The sequence below is a fragment of the Pan troglodytes genome, chromosome 7 (genome assembly GCF_028858775.2).
Source record: "Pan troglodytes isolate AG18354 chromosome 7, NHGRI_mPanTro3-v2.0_pri, whole genome shotgun sequence".
Taxonomy (NCBI): Eukaryota; Metazoa; Chordata; class Mammalia; order Primates; family Hominidae; genus Pan; species Pan troglodytes.
In genome coordinates this window covers 128,411,998-128,426,884 of record NC_072405.2, presented here as the reverse complement: position 1 = coordinate 128,426,884, position 14,887 = coordinate 128,411,998, and the positions used below count along the sequence as shown (strand labels likewise).

The following is a 14,887-nucleotide window of genomic DNA, read 5'->3' as shown; positions in this document are numbered from 1 at the left end:
CAAAGCATCTTTCTCTAGGCGTTCCGGCAGGCAGCCCAGGAGACCAGATTCTCCAGGGCGCCCGGGGCCGCGCGGCACGGGGCCCCTGCCGGTGCCTCCTTCCCCGGCCGCCGCGTTTCCGCAGGCGCCTCTGGTCCCCGGCACGGCGCAGGCCGAGATCCGGGCCTGGGCGCGCCGAGGGGCCGCGGGGCTCGCACCGGGCCGTCCCGCGCTCCACCTGCCCGGCAGCCCGCCGGCAGCTCGCAACCCGGGAGCCCCGGCTCCCTGCGCCCCCTACGCCCCCAACGCCGCGCCCGCGCCTCGGCCCGCGGCCGGGGGTTATGAATGGGCGCAGCGGAAGCACCGCCCCCCCCGGACGTGACGCTCGGCCAATGGCAGCGCGGGCTGCGTGGATGGATGAGGTCAGCGCTGTCGTGTCGGGAATGGAATGTGTAAGTGTAACATTCAGAACCGGGTAACATTCGGCGACCGAACGCGGCGGTCGGCAGCGTTCGCGCGGGGGCCTGCGAAGCGCCTCTCGGGGCCGGCACTGCCCGCGGGGAGGACGCGCCGCCGCCGCCACCCAGCGCCGCCGCCGCCGCCGCCTCCAGCCGGGCCGCCGCGCGTCCCGGGGGCCGGCCCCGCGAGCGCAGGAGTAAACACCGCCGGAGTCTTGGAGCCGCTGCAGAAGGGAATAAAGAGAGATGCAGGGATTTGTGAGGTTACGGCGCCCCAGCTGCAAGATGCACTAGCCGGCTGAACCCGGGATCGGCTGACTTGTTGGAACCGGAGTGCTCTGCACGGAGAGTGGTGGATGAGTTGAAGTTGCCTTCCCGGGGCTCATTTTCCACGCTGCCGAGAGGAATCCGAGAGGCAAGGCAATCACTTCGTCTTGCCATTGATTGGGTATCGGGAGCTTTTTTTTTTCTCCCCTCTCTCTTTCTTTTCCTCCGTCTTGTTGCATGCAAGAAAATTACAGTCCGCTGCTCGCCCGCCCTGGGTGCGAGATATTCAGCCCCGCTCTCTCCCGTGCATTGTGCAACCCAAAGATGAAAGACCGAAGGGGAGAAAGTTAAAGAAATCGCCCACATGCGCTGGATCAGTCCACGGCTTGGGGAAAGGCATCCAGAGAAGGTGGGAGCGGAGAGTTTGAAGTCTTTACAGGCGGGAAGATGGCGGACTGGAGCTGAAAGTGTTGATTGGGAAACTTGGGTGATTCTTGTGTTTATTTACAATCCTCTTGACCCAGGCAGGACACATGCAGGCCAAAAAACGCTATTTCATCCTGCTCTCAGCTGGCTCTTGTCTCGCCCTTTTGTTTTATTTCGGAGGCTTGCAGTTTAGGGCATCGAGGAGCCACAGCCGGAGAGAAGAGCACAGCGGTAGGAATGGCTTGCACCACCCCAGTCCGGATCATTTCTGGCCCCGCTTCCCGGACGCTCTGCGCCCCTTCGTTCCTTGGGATCAATTGGAAAACGAGGATTCCAGCGTGCACATTTCCCCCCGGCAGAAGCGAGATGCCAACTCGAGCATCTACAAAGGCAAGAAGTGCCGCATGGAGTCCTGCTTCGATTTCACCCTTTGCAAGAAAAACGGCTTCAAAGTCTACGTATACCCGCAGCAAAAAGGGGAGAAAATCGCCGAAAGTTACCAAAACATTCTAGCGGCCATCGAGGGCTCCAGGTTCTACACCTCGGACCCCAGCCAGGCGTGCCTCTTTGTCCTGAGTCTGGATACTTTAGACAGAGACCAGTTGTCACCTCAGTATGTGCACAATTTGAGATCCAAAGTGCAGAGTCTCCACTTGTGGAACAATGGTAGGAATCATTTAATTTTTAATTTATATTCCGGCACTTGGCCTGACTACACCGAGGACGTGGGGTTTGACATCGGCCAGGCGATGCTGGCCAAAGCCAGCATCAGTACTGAAAACTTCCGACCCAACTTTGATGTTTCTATTCCCCTCTTTTCTAAGGATCATCCCAGGACAGGAGGGGAGAGGGGGTTTTTGAAGTTCAACACCATCCCTCCTCTCAGGAAGTACATGCTGGTATTCAAGGGGAAGAGGTACCTGACAGGGATAGGATCAGACACCAGGAATGCCTTATATCACGTCCATAACGGGGAGGACGTTGTGCTCCTCACCACCTGCAAGCATGGCAAAGACTGGCAAAAGCACAAGGATTCTCGCTGTGACAGAGACAACACCGAGTATGAGAAGTAAGTGTCTGGGCTGGCGTGTCTTTGGGAGTCAGCCTTGGGCTCTGCCGGCCTTGGTCCAGGTGTGAAGTTGGGGGATGGGGTGAGGGCGGATGAGACCTCAGTCCTCCTTCCCCTTTGAGCCTGGAACTGAGCAAATCCGGTTCGGGTGTGCAGCTAGAGGCTGGGGACAGAGAGTTGGAGCTCCTCGGGCAAACTGAAAAGCCTGGAGCACCTTCTCGAGCCAAGTAGGTGACAGTATCTCCTTCTTGCTTAGGAAACCTGCAGGGCGGCGTGTCTCCTGTTAAGAGTCGGGGTTAGATCCAAGTTTAGTAACTGCATTTCAGGCATGGGTACTGGAGGGTGTTTCTGAGGATATCTAGAGACCCGGAGAGGCTGTGATCTACCCAAAGTCCAGAGACCTTCCACCAAGAGTGATGCTTTTGTTTGCTTTTCTCATGAGCAGGGGTACCTACTTTCCCAGGATTTTTCCCAACTTCACATTTTCTGTAAGCCTGTAATTCATGTTAGCCATGGAAATGTTTAAATTGTATCGAACTTTGTGTGGCCCTTTCCTCTCTCCCCCATGGCATTGACTTTTATGAAGGGAGACTGTAAACTTGTTGGGCCTGTGGCTTTGCATGCATGCATGCATGCATTCATTCATTCATTTATTAATTCATTCATTTCTGTACATGTCCTGTCTCTTTCCTAGGACAAACTTTTTTTTTTTTTTTTAAATGTGGGCCTCAGTCTCACTGTCTAAACTCCAGTTGCTAATTTAGATTTCCCGTTCCCTTTTGTCTTTGTCTATTTGCATGTAAATTGTAGACTGTTACTCTTTGAATGGGTGTGAGATGCCTCCTTACCCTCTGTAGTGAGGCAAGTTTTGTCCAGTTGCTAAGTAACTGAATTGGTTACTTTGTAGACCTTTTCACTCTTCCTTTTTCCTTCCCCGTGACAGTAACTGACACGGGATTTGGAGTCAAAGCTAAATTCCACAAATCTGCTTTATCCTGAGCTTGGTGGACCAGTTTCCTAGTAGGTGGGGTTGCCGCCCAGACTCTCACTTACATCTGGCTGTGAAAGAGTTAGTGAGTTCCTACAGTGCATTTCCACGTTACGCCAGTTAAAAACCAGAGCAGCCTTGTGCTACCCAGGGAAGGAAGGGGAACCTCTCAGCTGAGTACAAGAGGAACTGGCAGAGGTTGGCAGATTTTGCAATTGATTCATGAAATGCAGAATAGGGGAAATGTTTCACAAACCTGATTGGAACAGGAAGGGGTATGGTGGGAAACTGGCCTTGAAATGAAAGGTTTGATTGTCGTCTGTGCATTTTTTCAGACACTAGGGCCTCTATAGGAGTGATTGGAAGGGAAATTAAAGTCCTCCAAGACTTGATCATAGAGAGTGAAGGAGAAAGTATCAAGCACTCAGATTCAGCTTTCCAACCCCCAATACCTTTTGCTTTTCAGGCATAAGAAAAGCCAGAGACTAAGATCAATTATGAATCCATATTTTCCTCTCATCCAGGGGCAGTTATGTGTGAATGTGCAGTTGCAATGGATTACAGTTTTCTCATAAAAGACATTTAAACTATGGTTAGTAATGAACTGATTTGTTTATACGACATTTACATTGACCTATTCCTGTGGGTGCTTGTAAGAAAAAAATGCTTATAGCCTTTCAGGAATTTCTTTGTCTGGTTTATGGTGGAGTAACTCGAGATGAAGTCTAACCTTTCAGTGTCTTCTAAAGCAGTCTCACAGAATTCTGTGGAAGGATTCTGTTCTTCATCCTTCTAAAAGGGCTAAAGCCGAGATTTCAGCTTAGGAAATTTGAATTATATATATTGGAAAATACCCTTAATCCAAGTGAATAATATCTTTCTTACCCTTTTATTCCCAAAATAAATATTACGTTTCTACATTTTCTGTGGAATGGAAGCATTTTCTAGAGATCAGCAATGAAGGGAGGGGTTGGTTTCTTTAAAACTTTAATTTTTACTAAATTTAACTAATTTTTGACCTCTTTGTGATCGGGCCAAGAAATATGACACCCACACTTTGGTTTATGTTTAAAGACCACAAGGGGTCAGGACCTCAGGATTGGGTCTGATCAGAAAAGTGGCATTTAGTAGAAAAGCAAGTTTGCTCTTTCTCCCAAGCGGGGATCTCTTTAGCAGGGACACTTCTGGATTTTCATTATGTTCCCCTTTGGCATACCTTCCAGCCCTAAACTTGCATGTAGCCCGGGATGGTGCTGCAAAAGGTTTACATTCACTCGCCTGGTACACCTGGAGTTTTGACTCATTCCTCTGAGTGGGTTAGCAGAATTATTTGTCTTTGAGAAATGGTGCTTACAAACTTTATTGCCATTTATTATTGGTTTTGGAACACATGAAGATGAAGCAAGAACTCTCAAATTTGGAGATACGCTAGCAGAGCAAGCAACGTGTATCGTGCTCTGGCGTAAGAGCAACTACTGTGCTACTTATATTGATGCTTTCTGGAAGATGGCCTTAGATATGTGAGATGCAGAACTCCTCAAGTCAAGATATGCCAGTCTCTCTAGCGTTTTAGGTGGAGGCGATATTGAAGTTAGGTCTGTAGACGTGATCTGTGTAAGTTTGACTTCTCATACTGACTCATGGTGTGACTTTTGATTAGTCACCTTGAGCATTAGTTTGGGTTTTGCAGAGTGGGTTTCAGACTGCTTCAGGGGTGCTCTAAGCACTCATTTGGTAATGGCTTGTAAAAACACAATCAGTTTTCATCTAGCTTATTAGCAAGTGTCCATGGAAAAAAAAAGCTTCAATTTAATTTGCTCCCTCAAGCAATCACCTGTAGGTTTCCTTTGGAGTAAACTTTATGGGGTCTGATGACTAGATTGAAAATTTATGGTATTATGGTCAAGTTAGAGTATATACGAATATAGAGTATATACAAATGTTTCAACTAAAAAAAGGTTGCTTTTGGTGAAATAGAATATTATGTGTCGATAAATAATTTAGTGCTAAAAGAGCAATGACTTCTGTCTCACCAGTGCCTTTGTGAAAATTAGACGTTGATTACAAAGGTATAGAAAAGCTACAAAGAATGAAAGAAAATACTTTTCTCTTGTAATAGAGAGAAAATAAATTTCTTTTGTCATTTTTTGACCCAGACGTTCAGGATTATATTAAAATATCAATTTTTATGATAGCTGTAACTATTTTTTATCAGTTATATATTTTAACACATGTGGATAATGCCAGCTAAAACAAGTCATTGCAGTAATTAGATGAGTTGTAGTGATGTTTTAGAGAAATTCTTTGTATTTTATGTTCTTTCAGCTACTTATGCATCCTTATAGAATTATTGTACTTTTGCATGAACTTCATAGTTCATATCCCTACAAAGGGCATTATTGTGAAACTTTAGATTCAGCTCTTTGAAATAGAAGAAAGAGAGGGAAAGGAGAGGTGGCTTCTATCTTTGACCCCCTCCAAGGAAAGCAAGGGTGAATATTTAAAGCTTTTCTGGGAACAGGCAAGATTGTGTGCAATTCTTTTTGGTATTTCCCTTTTTCTGTGTTTGCTAACACTGTACCTCACCATCCTGGTATCTTCAAGGGTCTTGGAGGTAAGTGATCATTCAGCTTCCAACATCCTGATTTTTACAGATGTAGAAACTGAGGGACAGAACGTTTCAGGGATTTGCTTAAGGCAAGAAAATTGTTTAGTGACAAGGGTAGCACCAGAATGCAGGCCCCCTGAATTTTGCCTTGATCTGCAGTCTTTCATTTCTATTCTCAGGCACCCTTGAAAATTCACCAGCCACAAGGAGATCCTTATTAATGGTGTTTGTTATGGGATTTCTCTTAGAATTCTTCAGTAATCTGATGAAAACTTGGAGGACAACCTTTGCAAAAATAAATGATAAGTAAATAAATAAAAGCATGTACACAATTTGTTATGTGGTTTCAGGGGCTGACACACACCTCCCGCTGAGGGCATCCTCAGACTTACAAACTCTTGCTCTAGGAGTTTACATTTTGCCTGTTTGTTTAGTTGGGTAGGTCTATGGAGCTGTTTAGTCTAAGTAGGAGTTTTTTGAACCTTTCAATTTGGCCCTAAGGGGTTTAGGGAATAGACTGTGCATTGACTGAACAATAAGTTGAATTACATGCACTTACAGCAAAAAGAAAATATGTGCAAGGCAAGTAAAAATGCTAAATACTTTTTTCTTTTTTTCCTCATTATCCCAAACTGTATTAACAGACACCTTGAGCAAGTTCATGATCCAGCAGTGAACCTTAGATGAATGTTTTCCTTCTCCAAAATGAAAGGTGGGAATTGAGATTCTCGGGTTTTAAATGTAAAATATTAGCACCTTTCTCCCCACGGTTGTACAATAGCACAAAAGCATTTCTAACATAAACCCAATTAGCACAGTTAAAAAATAAGGTAGTTCCAGCCCTATGGAAAATTATGAAGTTGGCAAGTTTGTCTTCTGACACCGAGATTCTGATTCTCTCCTTCCTTTCTTGCCTCTTTCTAAACCTGCTTTCTGGAGAGCACCTGAGAACCTCAATCACAAGGGATCCCTAAGTAAATGTTGGGGTGTTATTTGCTACTTTCAGGGACATTTGTATTATTACTGAATTCAGCCTAGCAAATGAGGGTTTCCAGTGGAGTCTGTGATCTAAGCTAGGGGCCTGCAGGATTTTACTCTACAAATAATGGCTTGTTACTAAGGTTTGGGCGGGTCCTGCCCATTGGAGGCCACCTTTGGTCCCCCTGACTGTGACAGCAACTTTGGATGGCAAAAGGGGAGATGCTACACCTGCAGGTGGTGTTAGTTCTTTCTGTCAGAAGGCTTGAGGATCTGCCTTCTCAGAACACAGTGCTAGAAACTCCTGCCAATAATGACCTTTAATATGCCAATGTCACAGCAGAAGTTGTGCTTGGTAGGGCCTGGCTGCTTTGCTCACAACCACCTTGAAGGTGTCTTCTCAGGCTATGTTGCTGGTGTGTAAACGGAGGCAAACGATGGTAAGGTGACTTGCCTGAGGCTACGCAGCCTGTAAGTGGCTGAATTGAGGCTAAAACCCAGGTTTTATGGCCCAAGTTGTCTGTTCTTTTCTCGGAGAGAAGAACATTTATTGCTACCTCACTGCATTTGCTTTGCAGCACTGCATATTCAGAATGAACCAGGTGAGACAAAGTGGTCATTGGCTTCTGCAGGCTTCTGGACATGTTTCATGTTCAAACATAAACACAGAAGCTTATGTTTCCATGAGGTTAATAACTACAGGTTGAGCTTCCCTAATCCAAAGGTCCAAAATGCTCCAAAATCTGAAACGTTTGACCACTGACATGAGCATTTTGGACTTCGGATTTTTGAATTAGGGATGTCCAACTCTAAGTATACAATGCAGATATCTCAAAATCTAAAAAAATCCAAAATTTGAAACACTTTGGTCTCAAGCATTTTAGGCCAAGTCCTTCTCAGCCTAAATTGTGTATTTGAAACAAGGTATTTTCTGAACAAGGTGTTTGAGAAGTAGCTATTGCCATGTAATAATTACCTAGCGCTTCCTTCATACTCTGGAAGAAGAAAATAGTGCGGTTTTTTTCTCTCGAGGTCATAATGTGAATGTTGTATGCAGTGGCCATGTCATCAGAACAGGTGTGCCAGCCCCCTGCATGGAACATGTACACGCTTCAGGTTGTGCGGAATTAACTTTCTTTAGATAAGGGATAACTAGCATTCATTTCAGATAATAGATATTCAACCTATAATTGTTTTTATTTAAAAGCTCTTCCACCTTGACCAGGCTCCTGTAATAAACAGGATTCCCTCCAAACTAGAAGATTTGCTGAGTACCTGTTATTTGAATTTACTTTTATTAGTTCATAGAACCTTTCAACAACAGCGTGAGTTAGGTTATATCCCCATTTTACAGATTAGAATGTAGGCCCCTGAGACAGTAAAGTAACAAGCTCAGTGTCACATCTAGTGAGCAAATGGCAGGGTTCCTACCTGGGTACTTGGATTCCAAAGTCCATTCTCTTCTACAAAATGTTACCACCTTAAAGAATCAAACAGAGTTTCTACCTGTTACATATTAACTTTTAATACGTGAAGCGTGAGTCAGGTGTTTGTATATGGATCTTTTTTCCATTGCTTTACTTTATGAACATGTTTCCCGAGGAAAAAGTTTGGCTCAGAGATGTCATAAAGATGGCCCCTAAACCTGACATTTAAGCACTGAACTCCTTCAACTCTTCTGTTCAAGGGGCATTGGAATTGTTTCTATGTAGATTCTGCTTGTAATTCTCTCCTAGGGTTCTTCTAAGAAAAGTGAGGAAGCTGATTAGCATTCTGTCTGTGTGACCTTTCCCCTACTGATAGCATCCTGCAGGGTGTCCCTCTGTGATTTTAAGTGAAAGTGAACCCTGGAGATGTCGCTGCAGGTGGATGGGGATCAGAGTGACTGCTGCCCCAGGTAGACATTGTGATCCAATAGAATAGAAATGAAAGGCCTATGGGAATATTCTGTTTCTGGAACATACCACACCCAATGCCTCCAGGACCTAAGGCTCTTTAAAAGAAAAACAGTGCTTAAAAAATTATAAATGTTATACACAGGCTGAGCACAGTGGCTCATGCCTGTAATCCCAGCACTTTTGGAAGGCTAAGGCGGGAGGATTGCTTGAGCCCAGGAGTTCTAGATCATACTAGCCTGGGTAACACAGTGAGATGTTATCTTTACTAAAGATAAAAAAATTAGCTGGGCATGGTGGTGCACACCTGTAGTCCCAGCTACTTGGGAGACTGAGGTGGGAGGATTGCTTGAGTCTGGGACATTGAGGCTGCAGTGACTGATGATGGCACCACTGCACTCCACCCTGGACAATAGAGCAAGACCTTATCTTTCTTTTTTTTGAGACAGAGTTTCCCTCTTGTTGCCCAGGCTGGAGTGCAATAGCACGATCTCGGCTTACCGCAACCTTCTCCTCCCGGATTCAAGTGATTCTCCTGCCTCAGCCTCCCGAGTAGCTGGGATTACAGGCATGTGCCACCACACCCGGCTAATTTTGTATTTTTAGTAGAGACGGGGTTTCTCCATGTGGTCAGGCTGGTCTTGAACTCCCGACCTTCAGTGATCCGCGCACCTCGGCCTCCCAAAGTGCTGAGATTATAGGCATGAGCCACCAAGCCCGGCCGACCTTGTCTTTCAAAGAAAGAAAGAAAGAAAGAAAAAAAAAAGGATGCATAGCCTTTGTGGAAGATTGGGAAAATACAGAAGATTGGAATACATAATTAAATTTCTTTCCTAATTCTATTATAAGTGTTAGCCACTATTGGTAAACTTTGATGTAGTCAGTCTATTCTAGCACATATATATACCTATATGTTTATGTGGCTCTGTCTCTGCATATCCAAGTACCCTGGATAGATAGGTTAATTATTATTTAATTAATGGTGAGTAAATAATGAATTCAACACATTTTTCTTAAGTGTCTTGTTTGTGCCAGACACTTATGTATTGGAGCTGGGGCTACTTTGGCAAACAAAACAAACTCCTGCCCATTCACCTTACCATTCTAGTCTGTCAGTTTTGTAAAGTTGAAGTCAGACTTTAAATGTATTTTTGGATGTTATTTTTTTTCCTAACATTATCCAAGGGCATTTTTCTGTTCTAGTAAATTGTTTGGAAAATAGGATTTTTAAGGTGTGATTTTTTTTTTTCTAACCCATGGCTGGACCAGAGTTTGTTTAACCATTTACATTTTCTTACATATATTTTATTTGTTTATTATTATTTTGAGACAGAGTCTTGCTCTGTCACCCAGGCTGGAGTGCAGTAGTGCGATCTCGGCTCACTGCAACCTTCGCTTCCTGGGTTCAAGGGATTCTCCTGCTTCAGCCTCCCGAGTAGATGGGATTACAGGCACCCACCACCACGCCCGGCTAATTTTTGTATTTTTAGTAGAGATGGGGTTTTGCTGTATTGGCCAGGCTGGTCTTGAATTCCTGATCTGAGGTGATCTACCCACCTTGGCCTCCCAAAGTACTGGGATTACAGGCGTGAGCTACAGCACCCAGCCTTCTTACATATTTAACTTGTTTTTTTTTTTTTCCTCATTAGAAATAGTCTGTAAGGGGTTTCACCTTGTTGAGTGTTTTCTTCTTGACTAGGGTCTCCCTCTCAAAACACAATATAGAACTTCCTGTCCTGTCCTCCCTAACTCCCCACTCCAATCCCATTCTGGGCTATAGCTGTTTTTAAGGTGAACACCCATTTAGTGAAGTAGCCATCATTAAATGACTGCCTAGATAAACATTTGTAGGTGTTAATTGGTCCTGCCAGGGGGCCTTTGAAGCTCCACTGCTCTGTTCTCTTTGAAGTTTTGTTTTTCTCCAGCCAAAATCCTCCCTGGTCTCTTACTGAGCAGACATCCCTAGACTTCTCTCCAAGCACTGTGCATATAACCTTGCCTGGGATTTCAGAATCTGCAGGCCTTACCTAGGTAGATGTTACTCTTCTAGCTAATTGTATGCAGTTTATCAAGGATTTGTTTCTGTTTTCTCTTTGGTTGTTGACTCCATGGACCATAGGAGGTAAATTTGGACAGGTCGCTTTGACCTCTGGGCATCTAAGTAAGGCCTGGGATTTTAAGTGTAAAGGAGGCACTATTCTCAGTGATTTAAAAACGGACAGAAAAGGAGAAATTTGTGAGGATACACAGCCTCTTTTTGTGTACCCTTTTGTCTTCTGTGAAGCCCTTTAGAAGGGAGAGCCTGTGGCCCTGCACCATAACAGTAGCTGATCCCCCAAAGTTCCTGGACTAGGTTTTTAACTTCTCAGCCTCAGTTTCCACATCTGGAAATGGGGATCATAATACTGGTCTCATAGGGTCGTTAAGAAGGTCAAATGAGGTGGAGTATGTGAGACTGTACCTTGTAAACGTTAATGTGTTCTACAGGGTGGTGGTATTATTAAACTCATCTTCCTGCTATTTTCTAATCAACAACAGAGGTTCATTTAGTTTCGAAACTTAGCTCTTCCCAACTAAGCCACAGCAATAACTTATCTCTACTTTGATACTTAAGTCCTCAGGAAATTGTGGTAGGTGCCCTGGAAGTCCAGCCATTGTTTCTATAAAGACCTACAGGGGTCTTCAAGCTGGGGCTTGCACGTGTGTAGGGTACGGGTGGAAGCAGTTGAGGGGGATCCCTGGGGCAGTCAGACACTTCCTTGACTCCATGGCCTTCAGGTTCCCAGGTTGACTGCTCTATTAATGCAGGTGATCTCTTTTCCAGTTGACTTTTTTTTTTTCTTTTTGAGATGGAGTCTCGCTCTGTCGCCAGGCTGGAGTGCAGTGGCGCGATCTCAGCTCACTGCAACCTCTGCCTCCTGGGTTCAAGCGATTCTGCTGCCTCAGCCTCCCGAGTAGCTGGGACTACAGGTGCATGCCACCACGCCCAGCTAATTTTTGTATTTTGAATAGACAGGGTTTCACCGTGTTAGCCAGGATGGTCTCGATCTCCTGACCTCGTGATCCACCTGCCTCGGCCTCCCAAAGTGCTGGGATTACAGGTGTGAGCCTCCTCACCCCGCCTCCAGTTGACTTTTAAGTCCTCACCAGTTGAGGGTAACATTTGGAGGGACACCGTGTGTGAGTGGAGCTCAGCTACTGGGAAGCCTCCCTCGGCCGGTTCAGCAGGCCCTTATGTTGCAAAGAACCGAAAATCATTTGGGCTACCTTAAGTTTTGGGATTTATTGTGAGGGGATATGGGACAGAAACTGAACTGAAACTGCTCTCGTAAGTTCTCAGGACCCACCACAATACCTGGGCCAGGCTCCTTTGTTCCTGCTCTATGCCTTCATGTCTTGCTTGGCTAGCATCTCTGGCCCTGTGTGTGTCTTCCAACCACTGGCCAGTCTTTCCTGAATTCTCTCGTCCAGGGCATGGAGGAGACCAGTCGGATTGACTTTTCCAGTAAGCATTGCTTGCTGGGGAGAGCCATTCATATTAGGCCACGTCTTGGGTATGGTGGTGACCTGGTCAGTGAAACGACTGCCCTGTCATGTTGCCACTCTTGATTTACTTGGTGGTCATCCTCTTGCAAAAACAGCCCAAAGTTGCTTCCTGGAACAGAGGACTGTGGTTAGGGGAAGTTGGCTGTGGCAGGCGCTGTTGAAGCCATATCCTGTTGGCATGCACATATTTGACCCCAGTTGATGATGAGGATAACAGCAACAGCAACTCATATCTGAGGGCATCCTATGTGCAGGGTAATGAGAAGTATCTTCTTTAATCTTTATGTCCACCTGGCAGGAAGATACCCATTTTGTCTCCATTTTACAGATGAAGAAACTGAAGCAGACAGTCTTTAAAAGTGGTTTGCCTAAGAGCATACGCGTAGCAGATGAACTGAGGCCCTCTGACTTTTGAACCTGTGTCCTTAACCACAGCACCGTACTGCTTTTGAACAGCTGGAACTGATGTCATAAAGACCATACACTCACAAACAATAGTATGACTGATTTATAGAGTATCACTTGGGTTTCTAACCTAGAATTTATTTAATCTTACGTTAGACAATTCTAACCTGTTAGGTAATCTGGTTTCTCAGCCTGCAGTAGATTAGAAGCAGTACATTTAAAAATGAAAGAGGGATTCTTGCAGATAGTACTGGGAAGAAAGGACAGCTGGTAACCCAAATATAAGGAAGTGGGCCAGGAAATTATAAACTGTAATGCCCAGAAGAAGTAAAGAACCATGGCAATTGAAGAACAGCTGGCCCAATGCCCAAGAATGTGTTCTACACGCTCCTCAGGAATGAATGTGCTTCCAAGTCCAACACCTACTGCCCTGCCTGTCACCAAGCACAGCTTCTGTGGATATTTGATGAACTATAACATGGTACGGTATTGGCTCTGAAACATCATTTGTGTTCACTGTCCTTTGTTTAAGAATGTAGAAAAAGAAGTAATGTGTTTTATAACTTCTTTGAAAACCGTATGATTAATAAAATATACTGATGGTCTTAAGAGTAAGATCTCCATTTGAAAACTTGTCTACCAACTTTAGCAATTTCCGCCAAGGCTCCAGAGAGACAGGGTCTCCTTTGGGTTAGCATTTGATTTCTGCTATTTGTTGCTAACTCTGATTTCTGAGTTTTCAAGATGCATATCAGTTTAAACCTAGGTGAAATGGTAAGTTTTCTGATCCTGTGGTGTAGGCCTGTAGTGCTAGCTATTCTTTTTTTTTTTTTTGAGACAGAGTCTTGCTCTGTTGTCCAGGCTGGGGTGCAGTGATGTGAACTTGGCTCACTGCAAGCTCCGCCTCCCGGGTTCACGCCATTCTCCTGCCTCAGCCTCCCAAGTAGCTGGAACTACAGGCACCCGCCACCACGCCCGGCTAATTTTTTTTGTATTTTTTAGTAGAGATGGGGTTTCACCATGTTAGCCAGGACGTTCTCGATCTCCTGACCTCGTGATCTGTCCGCCTCAGCCTCCCAAAGTGCTGGGATTACAGGCATGAGCCACTGCGCCCCGGCCACTGTGTTAGCTATTCTTGATGGACTAGTGTCTAGAATGACTTGGGCTGTGGGCTCAGGTAAAGAGAGTAGCTAGCCTAGGGCTAGTAGGGCTGGCCCTGCCTGCCTAAGGCGTGGCATATGGATGTTAGAGTTTGGAGAAGGGAGGGGCCCAGGAGGGAACAAGGGACATCTCGTCTCTTGTCCTATGGTTGTCCTGGCAGGTATGTTGGGCATTTCACACTCCTAGTGGGGGCCTAGCTTGGACGTGTAGCAGGCACACTTCCTGCACACATTTCAGTGTCCTGAAGGATTGGTAGAAATCATCCACAGTGCCACTGATAGAAAATATGATCACCACCCTGCTTGAATGGGCCTTGGGGGTGTCTCATAGTTAATTCACATGTTACTAAGGCAGGCAAGCTCTGCCTGCCTTCTCATCCCCAGCCCCAGGGCAGAGCCACACTCCTCCTCCTTCTCCCCGCTTTCCCCACACACCTCCTTTCCACTTTCTGGAAAGCCAGCACCCAGCTGCATCTGACTTCTTCCAGAGTCACTTCCTTGATGCCTCAGACAAGGCCAAATTCTCCTGGTATGTGCTCATATAGAACATTTAACACCCAGCTGTGGTTTTCCATTCAGTTAGCTGTTTGTTTTTCTCTCTCCAGTAGACTGCACAGAACCTGAGGGGAGGATTCATGTTGGTTTTTCATTAATTTACTCAACAGATACTTATTGAGCGCCTACGGTGTGCAGGCACTGGGGATTCAACAGTGAATAAGAAGGTGCACGTACCTGCCTTCTAGATGCTCATAGCCTAGTGGCTGGAGGCTGAGGCTCATGGCATACACATTTTGTCATATATTAGAAGGTGCTGGATGCTGTGAAGTAAAGCAACGTATGGAAGTGGGTTAAGGCAGTGGGTCTCAACCTTAACTCTACAGTAGACTCTCCTGGGGAGCTTCTGAAAAAGCCAGGCCCCAGTCCAGGCCAATTAGGGATGAAGTTCCAGGTTTTTATTTATTTTTATTCATTTATTTTTATTTTTTGAGAAGGAGTCTTGCTCTGTTGCCCAGGCTGGAGCGCAGTGGCGCGATCTGGGCTCACTGCAACCCCCACCTCCCAGGTTCAAGCAATTCTCCTGCCTCAGCCTCCTGAGTAGCTGGAATTA

General features: G+C 45.5%; 1 protein-coding gene across 1 annotated transcript in view; it reads left to right on the top strand.

The window, feature by feature from the left end:
* The first annotated feature begins 456 nt into the window (after positions 1–456).
* The window catches only part of EXT1 (exostosin glycosyltransferase 1), a 314,323-nt gene continuing 299,892 nt past the window's right edge, over positions 457–14,887 (top strand). Inside the window, exon 1 of the mRNA XM_001141496.8 lies at positions 457–2,199. Coding sequence (XP_001141496.1) covers positions 1,238–2,199 — 962 coding nt within the window. The 5' untranslated portion in view covers positions 457–1,237. The remainder of the gene's footprint in view (positions 2,200–14,887) is intronic.